This window comes from Oncorhynchus kisutch, linkage group LG11 (genome assembly GCF_002021735.2).
Source record: "Oncorhynchus kisutch isolate 150728-3 linkage group LG11, Okis_V2, whole genome shotgun sequence".
NCBI classification, from domain to species: Eukaryota; Metazoa; Chordata; class Actinopteri; order Salmoniformes; family Salmonidae; genus Oncorhynchus; species Oncorhynchus kisutch.
In genome coordinates this window covers 59,170,283-59,189,249 of record NC_034184.2, presented here as the reverse complement: position 1 = coordinate 59,189,249, position 18,967 = coordinate 59,170,283, and the positions used below count along the sequence as shown (strand labels likewise).

Genomic DNA, 18,967 nt, shown 5'->3' with positions numbered 1-18,967 from the left:
AACAAAGAGATCTTCTGTTGAATCTGACAATTAATCGTGATGGTTGTACAGTCGTCTCAAATAAAACTGTGAAGGACCTTGGCATTACTCTGGACACTAATCTCTCTTTTGACGAACATATCAAGGCTGTTTCAAGAACAGCTTTTTTCCATCTACATAACATTGCAAAAATCAGAAACTTTCTGTCCAAAAATGATGCAGAAAAATTAATCCATGCTTTTGTTACTTCTAAGTTGGACTGCTGCAATGCTTTACTTTCCGGCTACCCGGATAAAGCACTAAATAAACTTCAGTTAGTGCTAAATACGGCTGCTAGAATCCTGACTTGAACCAAAACATGTGATCATATTACTCCAGTGGTAGCCTCCCTACACTGCCTTCCTGTTAAGGCAAGGGCTGATTTCAAGGTTTTACTGCTAACCTACAAAGCATTACATGGGCTTTCTCCTACCTATCTTTCTGATTTGGTCCTGCCATACATACCTACACGTACGCTATTTGGTCCTGCCGTACATACCTACACGTACATACCTACACGTACGCTACATACCTACACCTCCTTATTGTCCCTAGAATTTCTAAGCAAACAGCTGGAGGCAGGGCTTTCTCCTATAGAGCTCCATTTTTATGGAACGGTCTGCCTACCCATGTGAGAGACGCAGACTCGGTCTCAACCTTTAAGTCTTTACTGAAGACTTATCTCTTCAGTGGGTCATATGATGGAGTGTAGTCTGGCCCAGGAGTGGGAAGGTGAACGGAAAGGCTCTGGAGCAACGAACCGCCCTTGCTGTCTCTGCCTGGCCGGTTCCCCTCTCTCCACTGGGATTCTCTGCCTCTAACCCTATTACAGGGGCTGAGTCACTGGCTTACTGGTGCTATTTCATGCCGTCCCTAGGAGGGTTATGTCACTTGAGTGGGTTGAGTCACTGACATGATCTTCCTGTCTGGGTTGGCGCCCCCCCCTTGGGTTGTGCCGTGGCGGAGATCTTTGTGGGCTATACTCGGCCTTGTCTCAGGATGGTAAGTTAGTGGTTGAAAATATCCCTCTAGTGGTGTGGGGGCTGTGCTTGGCAAAGTGGGTGGGGTTATATCCTTCCTGTTTGGCCCTGTCTGGGGGTATCATCGGATTGGGCCACAGTGTCTCCTGACCCCTCCTGTCTCAGACTCCAGTATTTATGCTGCAGTAGTTTATGTGTCGGGGGCTAGGGTCAGTTATATCTGGAGTACTTCTCCTGTCTTGTCCGGTGTCCTGTGTGAATTTAAGTATGCTCTCTCCAATTCTCTCTTTCTCTCTTTCTGTCTTTCTCTAGGAGGACCTGAGCCCTAGGACCATGCCTCAGGACTACCTGGCATGATGACTCCTTGCTGTCCCCAGTCCACCTGGCCATGCTGCTGCTCCAGTTTCAACTGTTCTGCCTGCGGCTATGGAACCCTGACCTGTTCACCAGACGTGCTACCTGTCCCAGATCTGCTGTTTTCAACTTTCTAGAGACAGCAGGAGCGGTAGAGATACTTTTAATGATCGGCTATGAAAAGCCAACTGACATTTACTCCTGAGGTGCTGACAACTACTGTGATTATTATGATTTGACCATGCTGGTCATTTATGAACATTTGAACATCTTGGCCATGTTCTGTTATAATCTCCACCCGGCACAGCCAGAAAAGGACTGGCCACCCCTCAAAGCCTGGTTCCTCTCTAGGTTTTGGCCTTTCTAGGGAGATTTTCCTAGCCACCGTGCTTCTACACCTGCATTGCTTGCCGTTTGGGGTTTTAGGCTGGGTTTCTGTACAGCACTTTGAGATATCAGCTGATGTAAGAAGCTATATAAATACATTTGATTTGACAAGACTATGGTCGACTAAGGTATGGGCTTTTTTTGACATTGCAGCTGACAGCGCAGGTGACTCCCGACTGACTGATCAACAAATCACCTTGCATCAAAAACTAACTACTAATTACTAATATTTGTAGATTGGTTCGTCACAACTTACCCACAATGCATCATAGATTTGATGCTCTTGAACATGGCTTGTCTTTCCCGAAGAAAGTTTCCCTGCTGCCATGGCGACCATGCAACGTCTTCTTCCCATAATCCATCATAAGTGGAGGTCTTTGAGTTCTACATCGGCTGAGTTTGTCTGACTGTGAGATTATTCCTATCTGGTGTCTAATTACATCTCCTCCTGTGCTAGAGGTCTGCCAAAGTCTGACGTTTATCACAATCTCCCATTTACTCACTAACGCATTAGCACAGGCTTTTTTCATAACCTTCTTAGCATCACAAATAGCGTCCTATTCCCTATGTGGTGCACTACTTTTGACCAGGGTCAATAGGGCTATGGTCAAAAGTAGTGCACTATTAGTGAATAGGGTGCCATTTGGAATACATACCGTGTATTGTCTGTGACCCCCCTCCCCATGTAATTCCCCTTTGGCCTTTGTGTAAAATATGTCCAAACTGCTGCTTAGTCAATGGTGCTACACATTAGATATTTATACAAACAAACTCTGAGGCAAATTAAGTCATTTCAAAACACAGTGTAGTGAGAGATGTGTAATGAAAGATGGGAACCACAAATGAAGAATCTTTGAGGGCCATTTTAATGTGGGCAAGTGTGTTATGACGGTCTATTATAAAGCTTACAGTCTGGCCAAAGTTTGTCAAGTTCAGCAAAGTCTAAATCTTAGATAAACCAGAGAGCTTTATGGGTAATGAGAGGCATTCATTCATCTAATCCTCTTTCTTTGCTTAATTTTTTCGATTTCCAGGAAACCGATCTCATCTCTCACTAAAATTACATTTGGATTGAACTTGTTTTAGCTTGTTTTAACGTAGTGTTTTTTCCACCCATAAATCAGAACGCGTCAGTCGAGAACAAATTACCATGGAACATATGTATGGAATGACTCCGCTTGTAGGGTTCAAGCTTGGAATAACCTGGTGCCGCCATAGGCAGCCATGCACGCTCCTGTGCCATCTGCCAGAAGTAATGTGTCAAAACCTTGATCTGAAATACAATCCTTTAACAGACCATTGAGAGCAACACAAACAATAATAGGCTGTGAACAGGCAAGGGCCTGCTCTGCGTTACCCCCATATGACACACACACACACACACACACACACACACACACACACACACACACACCACAAATAGGTGGTTTTCACTTAGACCTTACATTATACAGTAGTTGTGCTTTCTCGGTCAAACACATGCTGGCACACACACTTATGCACACACAAACGCGCACAAAACACGCACGCACGCACAAACAGTCTCAAAGTGCATTCTGATCTCTGATGCTTCACGGGAAACTGAAGTGAATGCCCTCACATTCAAGCACAGACAAACCCCCTTATTAAAGTCTGCACGCCATACACTAGACAAGAACAACAAAAGATGCCTCCTTATACAATTGCCTGGATAACTAAGGGCATAACTAACTGTAGACATTTTGACTTGAACTTTTCTCCCTTGCTGCTTTTGACTCATCTGCCCTCACTCTAAAAAATAAAATAAAACTACTGAGAAAGTTGACATGACCTGTAGGTGTATTTTACCTCATACCCAAGACCACCGTGGAATCAATAACAAGCAGAGTGTGGCTTAGGATCAAAGCACCAACCTGGGCAGAATGAAACACTCACAGCTAGGCTAGAAGAGAGAGAGAAAGAGATAAGTGTGTGGGGGCTTGGAGATTGGAGACTAGTTGGTTGATAATAGCAGTCTCTCTCTCTCTCTGTGGCTCTCTCTCTCTCTCTCCTGTTATCAGTGCATGCCTCAGATGCTCCAGAGCCTTAACACTGCCAGATGTGTCATTAAAAAAGTCCAGCTTAGCCAACTGGGTTCTGGTACACTCCATGGCCTTCTCTGATGGAGCAGAGATTTCCACAGGAGCCAAGACGACAGGCAAGTGGGAGTACATTTGAAAGTGGATGCTGGGATTGAACCCCAGTCTCCGGTGGGGAGCAGTACAAATGTGACTGGCCAGTTGCGTTACCACTAGACTACAGAGGTCTACCAGGGGAAAACTGTAGGCTTTCAGCTTCAGTTAAAGTCCTGGCCCTGTGGCCTACGTCAATTCATTAGATTTAACACACGCCCGAAATGTCACCTGTCACACACGCTTATCATCCGGCCACAGCCACGCAACTTCAGCGCCAGACCCACCTCCGTACCTCTGCTGTAGCCGTGGGCTACGTCCCAAATGGCACCATATTAATTATACAGTGAGTATACCAAACATGAGGAACACATTCCTAACATTGAGTTGCACCCAATTTGCCCTCAGAACAGCTTCAATGTGGGCTCCTGAGTGGTGCAGCTGTCTAAGGCGCTGCATATCAGTGCGAGAGGTGTCAGACCCTGGTTGGATTCCAGGCTGTATCATAATCGGCCATGATTGGGAGTCCCAAAGCGCGGCGCACAATTGTCCCAGCGTCGTTAGGGTTTGGCCGGGGTAGTTCGTCATTGTAAATGATCATTTGTTCTTAACTGACTTGCCTAGTTAAATAAATTTAAGGGGGGCATGGTCTCTACAAGGTGATGAAAGCATTCCACAGGGATGCTGGCCCATGTTGACTACAATGCTTCCCACAGTTGTGTCAAGTTGGCTGGATGTCCTTTGCATGGTGGACCCTTCCTGATACACACAGAAAACAGTTGAGTGTGAAAAACTCAGCAGCTCTTGACACAAACCGGTGTCACAAGATGGCGCCGACAGAGAGGGCTGGCTCGCTTCTAGTCCTTAGGAAACTTTGCAATATATAGTTTTTTTTATGTATTATTTCTTACATTATTGCCCAGAAAATCTTAAGCGTTATTACATACAGCTGGGAAGAACTATTGGATATCAGAGCGACGTCAATATCAGCACTACAACCAGGAATACAACTTTCCCGAAGCGGATCCTTTGTCCGCACCACTCAGGGCATTTGAGGCCGACCCAAAACAACTCCACTGGAGAAGAGGAAGACGGAGCGGTCTCCTGGTCAGACTTCAGAGGTGCGTACACCACCTACCACTCCCGAGTATATTACTGACTAATGTCCAGTCCCTAGATAGCAAGTTTGACGAAATCAGGACATGGGATGCTTTCCAGAGAGACATCAGGGATTGTAACATACTCTGTTTCACAGAAACATGGCTCCCTCGGGATATGCTGTTGGAGTTGGTACAGTCACCTGGCTTCTCAGTGCGTCGCACCGACAGGAATAAACATCTCTCCAGGAAGAAGAAGGGCACAGGTGTATGTTTCACAATTAACAACTCATGGTGTAATTGTACCAACATACAGGAACTGAAGTATTTTTGTTCACCTGACCTAGAATTCCTCACAATCAAATGCCGACCGTATTATCTCTCAAGAGAATTATCTTTGGTTATTGTCACAGCTGTGTATATACCTCCTCAAGCCGATACCATGAGGGCCCTCAAGGAACATCACTGGACTTGCAAACTGGAAACCATATATCATGAGGCTGCATTTATTGTAGCTGGGGATTTAAAAAAAGCAAATTTGAGAACAAGGCTACCTAAATTCTATCAGCAACTCGACTGTAGCACTCGAGCTGGAAAAACACTGGACCATTGCTATTCTAACCTCCGCAATGCTTACAAGGCCCTCCCCCGCCCTCCTTTCAGCAAATCTGATCACGACTACATTTTGCTCCTCCCTTCCTATAGGCAGAAACTCAAACAGAAAGTACCCGTGCTAAGGACTATTCAACGCTGGTCTGACCAATCGGAATCCACGCTTCAAGATTGTTTTGATCACACGGACTGGGATATGTTCCGGGTAGCCTCAGAGAATAATATTGAAGTAAAAGCTGAATCGGTAAGTGAGTTCATAAGGAAGTGTATAGGAGATATTGTACCTACTCTGACTATTAAAACCTACCCTAACCAGAAACTCTGGATAGATGGCGGCATTTGCGCAAAACTGAAAGAATGAACCCGCATTTAACCATGGAAAGGTGACTGGGAATATTCCCGATTATAAACAGTGTAATTATTCTCTCCGCAAGGCAATCAAACAAGCAAAATGTCGGTAGAGAGACAAAAGTGGAGTCGCAATTCAACGGCTCAGAAACGAGACTTAAGTGGCAGACAATCATGGACTATAAAAGGAAAAATCAGCCACATCACGGACACCAACGTCTTGCTTCCAGACAAACTAAATACCTTTTTAGCACGCTTTGAGGATAATACAGTACCACCAACGCGACCTGCCACCACTGCACACTGCCCTATCTCATCTGGACAAGAGGAATACCTACTTAAGAATGCTGTTCATTGACTATAATCTCAACCCCGACCTGTGCATTTGGGTCCTTGACTTTCTTAAGGGCCACCCCCAGGTGGTGAAGGTAGGAAACAACATCTCCACTTCGCTGATCCTCAACCCTGGGGCCCCACAAGGGTGCGTGCTCAGCCCCCTCCTGTACTCCCTGTTCACCCATGACTGCGTAGCCATGTATGCCTCCAACTCAATCATCAAGTTTGCAGACGACACAATAGTGCTAGGCTTGATTACCAACAATGACTAGACAGCCTACAGGGAGGATGTCAGGAGGATGTCAGGTGTCAGGAAAATAACCTCTCACTCAACGTCAACAAAACAAGGGAAATGATCGTGGACTTCAGGAAACAGCAGAGGGAGCCTCCCCTATCCACATCGACAGAACAGCAGTGGAGAAAGTGGAAAGTTTTAAGTTCCCCGGCACACACATCACTGACAAACTGAAATGGTCCACCCACACAGACAGTGTGGCGAAGAATGTGCAACAGCGCCTGTTCAACCTCAGAAGGCTGAAGAAATATGGCTTGTCACCTAAAAACCTCAAACTTTTACAGAAGCACAATTGAGAGCATCCTGCCAGGCTGTATCACCGCCTGGTACGGCAACTGCACCATCGACAACTGCAGGGCTCTCCAGAGGGTAGTAAGGTCTGCACAACACATCACCGGGTGCAAACTACCTGCCCTCCAGGACACCTACAGCACCCGATGTAACAGGAAGGCCAAAAAGATCATCAAGGACAACAACCACCTGGGCCACTGCCTGTTCACCCGGCTACCAGCCAGAAGGCGGGGTCATTACAGGTGCATCAAAGCTGGGGTCGAGAGAATGAAAAACAGCTTCTATCTCAAGGCCATCAGACTGTTAAACAGCCATCACTAGCACAGAGAGGCTGCTGCCTACATACAGACTTGAAATCATTGGCCACTTTAATAAATGGAACACTAGTCACTTTAATAATGCCACTTTAATTATGTTTACTTGTCTTGCATTACTCATCTCATATGTATATACTATATTCTATACTATCTATTGCATCTTAGCCAATGCCACTGTATCATTGCTCATCATTATATTTCTATTTATATATTCTTATTCCATTCCATTCCTTATTCCATTAGTTATGTGTTGTGGAATTGTTAGATATTACTTGTTAGATATTGCTGCACTGTCGGAACTAGAAGCACAAGCATTTCGCTACACTCGCAATAACATCTGCTAACCGTGTGTATGTGACCAATAAAATGTGATTTGTTTTGGTGTGCCTGGCACCTCCTACCTTACCCCATTCAAAGGCACTTAAATATTTTGTCTTGCCCATTCACCCTCTGAATGGCACACATACACACATACACAATCCATGTCTCAATTATCTCAAGGCTTAAAAATCCTCCCCTTCATCTACACTGATTGGAGTGAATTTAATGAGTGAATTTAACAAGTGAATCACCTGTCATGCACAGGAGGTTGGTGGCAATGGGTTCGAGGTAATGACTGAAGCAGAATTTGTGGAATGGTATCAAATACATTAAACACAGGGTGCCATTTTGGAACACAGATGTGTTCATGCCCAATGCCTGGCCTTAGATGTCTTGACTGAAACCAGGACAACATGGGACCTGGGCTCGACCTAGGAACCTATATGGATGATATCGGTCTATAAAGAGGTGAAATGTACGAGGCTATGATGATAACTCCGGCTGCTGGCTCACCTTTCTAACCGCTAGGCTACCTGCCACCTAAATGAGTTGATAAACACGAGGTTAAGATGATCCCAGTGCCACTGTGTATTTGTTTAGAGAAATTGCTAAATCATTGAAGCACTTTCCAAGGAGAGACAGGCGGACAGTGAATGAGGGCTGTCAAAAAAGCAACAACAGCACCCAAAATAGCTCAACCAATGGAATATTTACAGCGTCTGCAGCGTTTGTATGCAGGCCTCAGCAGGAAATGTGAAGAGAATTCTGTCTTTTGTCGTCATCATCACTCCGACTCACATAGAGAAACACGGAGCTGACTCCTCCAAGCCTCCATCTGCAACAATACACAGATCGTGTATTCTGTTTGAAAGTCTTCTTAGAGTGTGTGGTGCGGTGGCATGGATTAAAGTCATTCTTCAGTTCAGAAGAGCGATGAGGAAAAACGTGAACGCTTCAGTAGAAAGAGGGGGAGAGAGAAAGAGAGATACAGAGACGGAGACAGACAGACAGAGACGGAGACAGACACAGGAAGAGACGGAGAGACAGATACATGTAGGAATAAAAATAGAGTGAGAGAGACACAGACACCGACTTGTGTGTGTGTTTGTGCGGGCGTTTGCATGTAGGAAGGGCAGGAGTCCTCCTGGCCAGTGGTCTGTTTGTGTAAAGAGGTTGGAGTGAGCACACAGAGCCACAGACTGGGAGACATCTGGTTTCCAGTACAGACCTGCCCCTCATAACCCACAACCTGACTTTATACTGGAGGGAGGAACAACTGGGAAACGGAGGGAGGAAGGAGGTGTGTGAGTGTGTGTGTGGGGGGGGGGGGGTCTCACACACACACACACACACACACACACACACACACACACACACACACACACACACACACACACACACAACACAGTGCTACAGATCTGCAGACTTCCCAGCATGCCCTGCTCACATTCCTGACCTCCTTCTGTCACCCGAAAGTTTGACTCACACCCACACCTCCCCTCTCTTCTACCACCACCCTCCCCCTGCCAAATCCCTGTCTGTCTCCCGTCTCTCCCCCGTCTCCCCTCCCCCCAACCGACTGTCTCGGAGTTAGACCAAAAACACACAACTCAGATCTCACACCCGAAATAACGGGATACATACTCTCTGTGTGTGTGTGTGTGTGTGTGTGTGTGTGTGTGTGTGTGTGTGTGTGTGTGTGTGTGTGTGTGTGTGTGTGTGTGTGTGTGTGTGTGTGCGCGCGCGTGTGTGTGCATGGTGCATGGTGCAATGGGTGTAAGTCACTCTGGATAAGAGCGGCTGCTAAATGACTAAAATGTCAATGTAAATGTTTGTGTGCATGTGCGTGTGTAACTGCAAGTAAACATCTTGATTGACAGAGGGCGTAGGCAGCGTAACAAAAACACTGCCAGTCTGTCATTCAAATAAACATGAGGGTTTACACAATACGCCTGTACCTGAATACCAGCTACTCACCAAAACAAACAGAGGGAATAACTTATTCCTAAAAAGTTCCTCCTACACTACCTGCTTATGGTTTAGACTTAACCTTCAAGACTTCAAGAACCATGGGCAGGTTCATTGTACATCCCAAATGAACCCTATTCCCTATATAGTGCACTACTTTTAACGAGAGCCGGGCGATACCAGTGCACTATAAAGGGAATAGGCTGCCTTTTGGGACACATCCTTCAACTCTCCTCTTGTGCTAAATCTAAGCTCACTGGGGTGTGGGAATGTGACGATGTGGCCAAAAGTGAGGGATCAGACCCCCTGCACCCTTCCCTAATCCGTACCCCACAGAGATAACAACAATGTGACGGGGCTCCAGTCATGTGATCAGGTGAGGAATGTGTTCGACTCCCAAGCATCCCCCAGGATAGGATACATAGTGCTGATCTGATCCATGCACCATACACAACACAACACACTAGTCTGACTGATGAACAGGACAGGAAGCGGAGCCCTGATAGGTAGATCTAATCCTGGACCATACACAACACAACACACTAGTCTGACTGATGAACAGGACAGGAAGCGGAGCCCTGATACGTAGATCTAATCCTGGACCATACACAACACAACACACTAGTCTGACTGATGAACAGGACAGGAAGCGGAGCCCTGATAGGTAGATCTAATCCTGGACCATACACAACACAACACACTAGTTTGACTGATGAACAGGACAGGAAGCGGAGCCCTGATAGGTAGATCTAATCCTGGACCACACAACATACCAGTCTGACCAATACACACACAACAAACAGATAGCCCACTAATCCTCTCTTAACGAAATGTAGCCAACCACACTGATAAATGCACAGGGCAAAAAAAGTCATAAACTGAGTAGCATGGGTGTAAGGAAACTGCCCTGGCGGCCAATGTCTACTGCAGGGTTGCCCTAGCACTACACAGCTGGTTCAAATAATCAACTAACCATGAAGGTTTGATCATTTGAATCAGCTGTGTAGTGTTAGGGCAAAAACCAAAACGTGCACCGCTTGGGGTCCTGAGTACCGAGTTTGGGAAACACCAATCTACTGAAACTAGACCAGCACCCATCCACTGTAACTACTACAATTACTATGCTTCTAATACACTAATGACACTACAGTACAAGAGTTACTACCAAAAAAACAACACAGAATGGAATACATGCTCATAAGCTCTGTGTGTGAAACTGATTATTCAGAGGTTGTTGATTCTCACGTTTCACAAGCTCTTGGTGGCAGCCCCGGCTACGAAAACCCAACAACGTCCCTAGTTTGACACTAGGGTGTACACACCAGTCTCACAGTGGTAAAGCAATATGAGTGTGGTCCAGTACTTACTGTGCATAGAGCCCTGTGGGAGGGCCGTGGCTTTAGGCGGGCTGATTCTACTCTTGGGTTGGGCCCCCGTGTCCCCAGTCTGTGCCTGGCTTAGGTGGCTTTGGCTCTGGCTCTGGGACTGGGTCTGAGATTGCATCTGGCTCTGCTGTTTGTCTGTCTGCTGCTGGGCAGCCAGGGCCCTCTGCTTGGTCAGGGTCCCGTCGCTGCCAGCCCTCATCAGCTTCTCCCCCACACTCACCACCCTGGCTCGGGCCCCTCCCGGAGCCTCCTTACGGGAGGATGGCAGCTTGGATCCTGCACCGACCGAGGAGGGCCGAGCCAGCCTCGAAGCTTTAGACATTCTGGTGAAAGTCAGTGAAAGGTCTCTGGGTCTCTCAGTCTATCGGTCTCTCTCAGTCTCTGTCAGTGCCAGGTCCGGGGTAGGTGAAAGGGTAGGGTATTCCAGGTCTCAGGGCTCCTCAGTGTGTCTCCCACTCAGCTCTGCGAGTCCTGACTGGAGCAGGTAGGCTGGGCTGAGCAGCCAGAGGGAAGAGGGCACTTTGGGAAGGCAGAAGGGGAGGAGGAGGAGGAGAGAGAGAGAGAGAGAAGGGGCGGGAAGAGTCAACAGGTCCCTGGAAGGTGTACTCTTCTCCTGGCAGGGCCTCCTGGGCTCATCCTCCAAAGCAAACAGAGCTGTGTGCGTGGGTGTGGGTGTGTGTGTGTGTGTATGTATGTGTGCGTGAGCGAGCGAGTGAGTCTTCAAACCTGTGGATCAGCAGGAGGTGGTGGGCCAAATGCAGAGAAGAAGCCAGGTCCTTAGTGTCAGCGCATTCCAGCTCTATAACCCACTGTCTTTCCTCTCTGTCGCCCGATCTGTCACACCCTCTCGTCTCCTTTTCTTGAATCCTGCAGACTCCCTCTCTCATTGACGACCCTGTCAAACACAGACAGTTCTTAGTCCGAGGCAGTTTTTTTCCGTCTCCTCTTTTCCTTCTCTCCACTGCTCCGCAGTAGTTCTCCTTCTTCTTTTTTCTTCTTTCCTCTTCTTTGCCCTTCCACTGCTTTTCTGATGCTCAGTATGTAACTGTTCCAGTGCTTGGGCGAGCACCGGGCGAAACACACGGAGAGAGAGAGAGAGAGGGATATGGAGAGAGAGAGAGAGGAACAGAGAGAGCGAGAGAGAGAGAGAGAAAAAAAAGAGCACGAGGGAGAGAGCAGGAGAGAGAAAGAGAGCGGAGGATTTGGGATCCCTCCTCTTCAGGTGCAGCTGCTGAAGCCGTTCCAGATGTGTGTCAGTCGCTTCACGTCACCGCTCAGCCGCCCAGCACACACACAGCTGCACGCATTCCTGCTCACCACTCCATCGACGGATTCACCTCAAACTCCCATCCCTCTCTCTCCCACTTTCCTTCTCCTTTCTCTCTCTCCTTCCCTCGTTCACACTGTCCCTCCAGCTCAGTTTCACTCCTCCTCATGCGTGAGAAAAGACGATGTCCTGACAATGGAAGCAGTCAGAATACACACACGCACACACATTCTCACACACACACTCTAACATATACACAAGACCCCTTCACTGGGGGAATTTACAGAGAATTAAAGAGCACAGAGGAAAGGTGGATTAATGTAGAGCACAGCAAGCTTCGCTGGACGGTGTGTGTGTGGCCCTGATAGGCTGCCACACAGAGCTTCAGATAAAAGAAAGGGAGAGAAAGGGGGGGGGGTACGACCAGTGAGAGGCAACATTGAGAGATGAGAGAGAGAGAGAGAGAGATGAGAGAGAGAGAGAGAGATGAGAGAGAGAGAGAGATGAGAGAGAGAGAGAGAGATGAGAGAGAGAGAGAGAGATGAGAGAGAGAGAGAGAGAGAGATGAGAGAGAGAGAGAGATGAGAGAGAGAGAGAGAGAGAGAGAGAGAGGGGGAGAGAGAGAGAGAGGGGGAGAGAGAGAACAGTGAAGGTGAGATACATTTTTTAAAAGACATAAGAAGTTCATTTGGGGATTGGAGAGCTTCAGAGGGGCGTTCTCCTCCGTCTCTCCTCTCCCCTCTCCTCCCTCTCCTCAGAACCTACACGAAGTGTTCTTTACATCTGTACACACTGCTCATCCTCATACTCAGCACTCAACTCCTCTCCTGAGTTAAGGTATAGGATACATCCCAATTGGCACCCTATTCCCTATATAGTGTACTACCTTTGGCCAGGGTCCATAAGGCTCTGGTAATTGGTCATGCACTACAGTATATAGGAAATAGCGTGCCATTTGGGACAGAACCATAAACACAATCTCAGACTTCAGTATGGGTATGAAACAAGATGCTGACAGACCCATGGTCAGGCTGTCCTCATTTCAATGCCTTGATCTCCAATAGGAAGAACAAAATAACTGATCTGGAGACGGTGGTAAAAACAAAGTTAACTAAAGAGATGACAGAGTGACAGAATCCCTGAGGGAGAATACGTTTTTTTTAAAGGGTCAACCGTGAGGCTGATCGTTACAGGCAGTTCACAACACATTTAGACGCACGCACACACACACACACACACACACACACACACACACACACACACACACACACACACACACACACACACACACACACACACACACACACACACACACACACACGGTATGATTCACATACAGTGGGGCAAAAAAGTATTTAGTCAGCCACCAATTGTGCAAGTTCTCCCACTTAAAAAGATGAGAGTGGCCTGTAATTATCATCATAGGTACACTTCAACTATGACAGAAAAATTTGAAAAAAAATCCAGAAAACCACATTGTAGGATTTTTTATGAATTTATTTGCAAATTATGGTGGAAAATAAGTATTTGGTCAATAACAAAAGTTTATCTCAATACTTTGTTATATACCCTTTGTTGGCAATGACAGAGATCATTGTTTTCTGTAAGTCTTTACAAGGTTTTCACACACTGTTGCTGGTAGTTTGGCCCATTCCTCCATGCAGATATCCTCTAGAGCAGTGACGTTTTGGGGCTGTTGCTGGGCAACACAGACTTTCAACTCCCTCCAAAGATTTTCTATGGGGTTGAGATCTGGAGACTGGCTAGGCCACTCCAGGACCTTGAAATGCTTCTTACGAAGCCACTCCTTCGTGGCCCGGGCGGTGTGTTTGGATCATTGTCAAGCTGAAAGACCCAGACACATTTCATCTTCAATGCCCTTGCTGATGGAAGGAGGTATTCACTCAAAATCTCACGATACATGGCCCCATTCAGTCTTTCCTTTACACGGATCAGTCGTCCTGGTCCCTTTGCAGAAAAACAGCCCCAAAGCATGATGTTCACACCCCCATGCTTCACAGTAGGTATGGTGTTCTTTGGATGCAACTCAGCATTCTTTGTCCTCCAAACACGACGAGTTGAGTTTTTACCAAAAAGTTATATTTTGGTTTCATCTGACCATATGACATTCTCCCAATCTTCTTCTGGATCATCCAAATGCTGTCTAGCAAACTTCAGACGGGCCTGGACATGTACTGGCTTAAGCAGGGGGTCACGTCTGGCACTGCAGGATTTGAGTCCCTGGCGTGTGTTACTGATGGTAGGCTTTGTTACTTTGGTCCCAGCTCTCTGCAGGTCATTCACTAGGTCCCCCCGTGTGGTTCTGGGATTTTTGCTCACCGTTCTTGTGATCATTTTGACCCCACGGGGTGAGATCTTGCGTGGAGCCCCAGATCGAGGGAGATTATCAGTGGTCTTATATGTCTTCCATTTCCTAATAATTGCTCCCACAGTTGATTTCTTCAAACCAAGCTGCTTACCTATTGCAGATTCAGTCTTCCCAGCCTGGTGCAGGTCTACAATTTGGTTTCTGGTGTCCTTTGACAGCTCTTTGGTCTTGGCCATAGTGGAGTTTGGAGTGTGACTGTTTGAGGTTGTGGACAGGTGTCTTTTAAACTGATAACAAGTTCAAACAGGTGCCATTAATACAGGTAACGAGTGGAGGACAGAGGAGCCTCTTAAAGATGAAGTTACAGGTCTGTGAGAGCCAGAAATCTTGCTTGTTTGTAGATGACCAAATACTTATTTTCCAAGATAATTTGCAAATAAATTCATAAAAAATCATACAATGTGATGTTTTTTTTCATTTTGTCTGTCATAGTTGATGTGTACCTATGATGAAAATTACAGGCCTCTCATCTTTTTAAGTAGGAGAACTTGTACAATTGGTGGCTGACTAAATACTTTTTTGCCCCACTGTATGACTACGAACCAAGGTAATGCCACAACAGGTGTAACAGCCGGTGACATCACTGACAACACTGCTGTCAGGCTCCAGAGGCTACCCACCACTCACATATCATGGTGCATGTGCTCAGTTTCAGTGTGTAGCATGTGGCTGGCGTGTGAAGCAGAAGTGTGTTAGCGCTTGATGTACTGTACGTGTCATAGCGTGCTGAGAGACTTAACACCGTGGAGAGGATTATAGTGAGCACAGGATGAACGGAGGCAGACAACAAACTATGAGAGGAGGAAAGAGCAACCAGTCGTAGCCAAAAGGCTGTACCACTAGGTCTGTTTCCACAGGAAAGAGGGGATCACCAGTTCCCCATCTGATTGGACCGTACCACTGATCTATTTCCATAGGGTGGGGAAATTGGATGGTTGGTTGACTGGTAAAGATGAAGACGGTGTGGGACATAATGGAAACCGAGCAATGATATGCTTGTACAACCGTATCAGACATTTTTCTTTAAACAGTTGAAGAGATGCTGAAGAAATGTACTGTATGTATGTATGTATGTATGTATGTATGTATGTATGTATGTATGTATGTATGTATGTATGTATGTATGTATGTATGTATGTATGTATGTATGTATGTATGTATGTATGTATGTATGTGAGAGTGCACACACACAGTGACAGACACAGAAACAGACACACACACTCAGACCCACCGAAGCTGATTCTACAACCTAATCCCCTTGATGTGTCAGAGTAATATTGTTTACTGAGCAGCTGAATACATTTGTGTCTATTGGGTTTACTAAACCCAGTCTGAATCCTGTTCCTAAATGGCACCCTAGTCCCGACATAGGGCTCTGATAAAAAAATATTGCACTATGGACACCGAAACAGACAGCCACACACACACACACCGATGCAGTCGCCATGTGATTTGCAATAACTCCCCCATCCCCCTCGTCAAAAGTAATCCACGAATAGGGGAATAGGTTGCCATTTGGGATGCGGCCCTAAGCCTCGTTCTTAGGAGAATGTGAGGAAGAGAAAAACTGATGTTTCGCCGTGAATAAAGGGAAACAACGCCAGATTATTACCGTCAAAGTCCAATCTTATGAAGGAAAGGATGTGAACGAAAGCAGCGTCGGGCCTTTGGCTCAACTATTTTCTATTGTGAAACGTAGAAACCAAACTCTGACGCAGACATACATAGAGAAACAAATATAAACACAGACTCCGCTACAGTGAACCAATGCCACCAGCGATTACTTCCTAAAAATAAGCAATGATTTTGTTCAATGTGTGTGTGTGTGTGTGTGTGTGTATGTGCACTACTTCATTCAGACTAAAATGAAAACCCTCTAATAATACGATGTGAATTGGATAGCTCCCCGAGGCATCCTGACTTTAACCCAATGCTGATTGCACGGTACGCTGCAGTACTCTTTGAAGATAAGTCTATGTTTAAAGCCCTTAAATAACATATCATTTATGGACAGACATCGTTTGAAAGCCTTTCTCAATCAAAGTCGTTAGAAAGATTAAAAAGTGAATGAAAGTATGACATAACACATACTGTACCTCTCAAGCAGTGGTCTTCAAAGCCGGGGTCGAGTCGCGGGGAAGTATGTACAGTTGAAGTCGGAAGTTTACATACACTTAGGTTGGAGTCATTAAAACTCGTTTTTCAACCACTCCACACATTTCTTGTTAACAAACTATAGTTTTGGCAAGTCGGTTAGGACATCTACTTTGTGTATGACACAAGTCATTTTTTCCAACCATTGTTTACAGACAGATTATTTCACTGTATCACAATTCCTGTGGGTCAGAAGTTTACATACACTAAGTTGACTGTGCCTTTAAACAGCTTGGAAAATTCCAGAAAATTATGTCATGGATTTAAAAGCTTCTGATAGGCTAATTTACATAATTTGAGTCAATTCGAGGTGTACCTGTGGATGTATTTCAAGGCCTACCTTCAAACTCAGTGGATCTTTGCTTGACATCATGGAAAATCAAAAGAAATCAGAAATTGTAGACCTCCCCAAGTGTGGTTCAACCTTGGGAGCAATTTCCAAATGCCTGAAGGTACAAACAATAGTAGGCAAGTATAAACACCAATGGACCACGCATCCGTCATACCTCTCAGGAAGGAGACGCATATTGTCTCCATCTGTCTTGCAAGGGGGAGGCTTGCAAGCCAAAGAACACCATCCCAACCGTGAAGCACAGGGGTGGCAGCATCATGTTGTGGGGGTGCTTTGCTGCAGGAGGGATTGGTGCACTTCACAAAATAGATAGCATAATGAGTAAGGACAATTATGTGGATATATTGAAGCAACATCTCAAGACATCAGTCAGGAAGTTAAAGCTTGGTCGCAGGTACTCTCATTTGTTGACTTCTGTAATTGAAAAAGCCTTGGTTTCATGCATGTTAACATCAGAAGACCTCCTCCCTAAGTTTGTTTTACTCACTGCTTTAGCACATTCCTCCAAACCTGATGTCCTTGCCGTGTCTGAATCCTGGCTTAGGAAGGCCACCAAAAAGTCTGAGATTTCCATACCAAACTACAACATTTTCTGTCAAGATAGAACTGCCAAAGGGGGAGGAGTTGCAATCTACTCCAGAGACTGCAAACTTCTGTCATACTTTCCAGGTCTATGCCCAAACAGTCCGAGCTTCTAATTTCAAAAATGAATTTCTCCAGAAATAAGTCTCTCACGGTTGCCACCTGTTATAGACCCACCTCAGCTCCCAGCTTTGCCCTGGACACCATGTGTGAATTGATTGCCCCCCATCTATCTTCAGAGTTCGTTCTGTTAGGTGACCTAAACTGGGATATGCTTAACACCCCAGCAGTCCTACACAAATGATCAAGGAAAGCACCAGGTACAACCCTAAATCTGTAAACATGGGCACCCTCATAGATATCATCCTAACCAACTTGCCCTCCAAATACACCTCTGCAGTTTTCAATCAGTATCTCAGCAATCACCGCCTCATTGCCTGCATCCGCTATGGGTCCGCGGTCAAACGACCAACCCTCATCACTGTCAATCGCTCTCTAAAACACTTCTGCGAGCAGGCCTTTCTAATCGACCTGGCCCAGGTATCCTGGAAGGATATTGACCTCATCCCATCAGTCGAGGATGCCTGGTCGTTCTTTAAAAGTTATTTCCTCAACATCTTAAATAAGCATGCCCTTTAAAAAAAAAATTGAACTAAGAACAGATATAGCCCTTGGTTCACTCCAGACCTGACTGCCTTTGATCAGCACAAAAACATCCTGTGGCGGACTGCAATAGCATTGAATAGTCCCCGCAATATGCAACTGTTCAGGGAAGTCAGGAACCAATACACACAGTCAGTCAGGAAAGCAAAGGCTAGCTTTTTCAAACAGAAATTTGAATCCTGTTGCTCTAACTCCAAATAGTTTTGGTACACTGTAAAGTCCATGGAGAACAAGAGCACCTCCTCCCAGCTGCCCACTATACTGAGGCTAGGTGACACGGTCACCACCGATAAATCAATGATAATCGAAAATTTCAATAAGCATTAATCTACGGCTAGCCATGCTTTCCTCCTGGCTGCCCCAACCCCGGGCAACAGCTCCGCACCCCTCGCAGCTACTTGCCCGAGCCTCCCCAGCTTCTCCTTCACCCAAATCCAGATCGCAGGTAGTTCTGAAAGAGCTGCAAAACCTGGACCCGCACAAATCAGCTGGGCTAGACAATCTGGACACTCTCTTTCTAAAATTATCCGCCGCCATTGTTGCAACCCCTATTACCAGTCTGTTCAACCTCTCTTTCGTTTTGTCTGAGATCCCTAAAGATTGGAAAGCTGCCGCGGTCATCCCCCTCTTCAAAGGGGGTGACACTCTAGACCCAAACTGTTACAGACCTATATCCATCCTGCCCTGCCTTTCTAAAGTCT

The 18,967-nt window shown here is 46.1% G+C and overlaps 1 protein-coding gene across 2 annotated transcripts in view; it reads right to left on the bottom strand.

The window, feature by feature from the left end:
- The window catches only part of LOC109899508 (sickle tail protein homolog), a 174,774-nt gene extending 162,813 nt beyond the window's left edge, over positions 1–11,961 (bottom strand). For both annotated transcript variants that reach the window (XM_031835968.1, XM_031835969.1), the window contains exon 1: positions 10,842–11,961. In XM_031835968.1, coding sequence (XP_031691828.1) covers positions 10,842–11,181 — 340 coding nt within the window. In that variant the 5' untranslated portion in view covers positions 11,182–11,961. The remainder of the gene's footprint in view (positions 1–10,841) is intronic.
- Between the last annotated feature and the right edge of the window lie 7,006 nt (positions 11,962–18,967).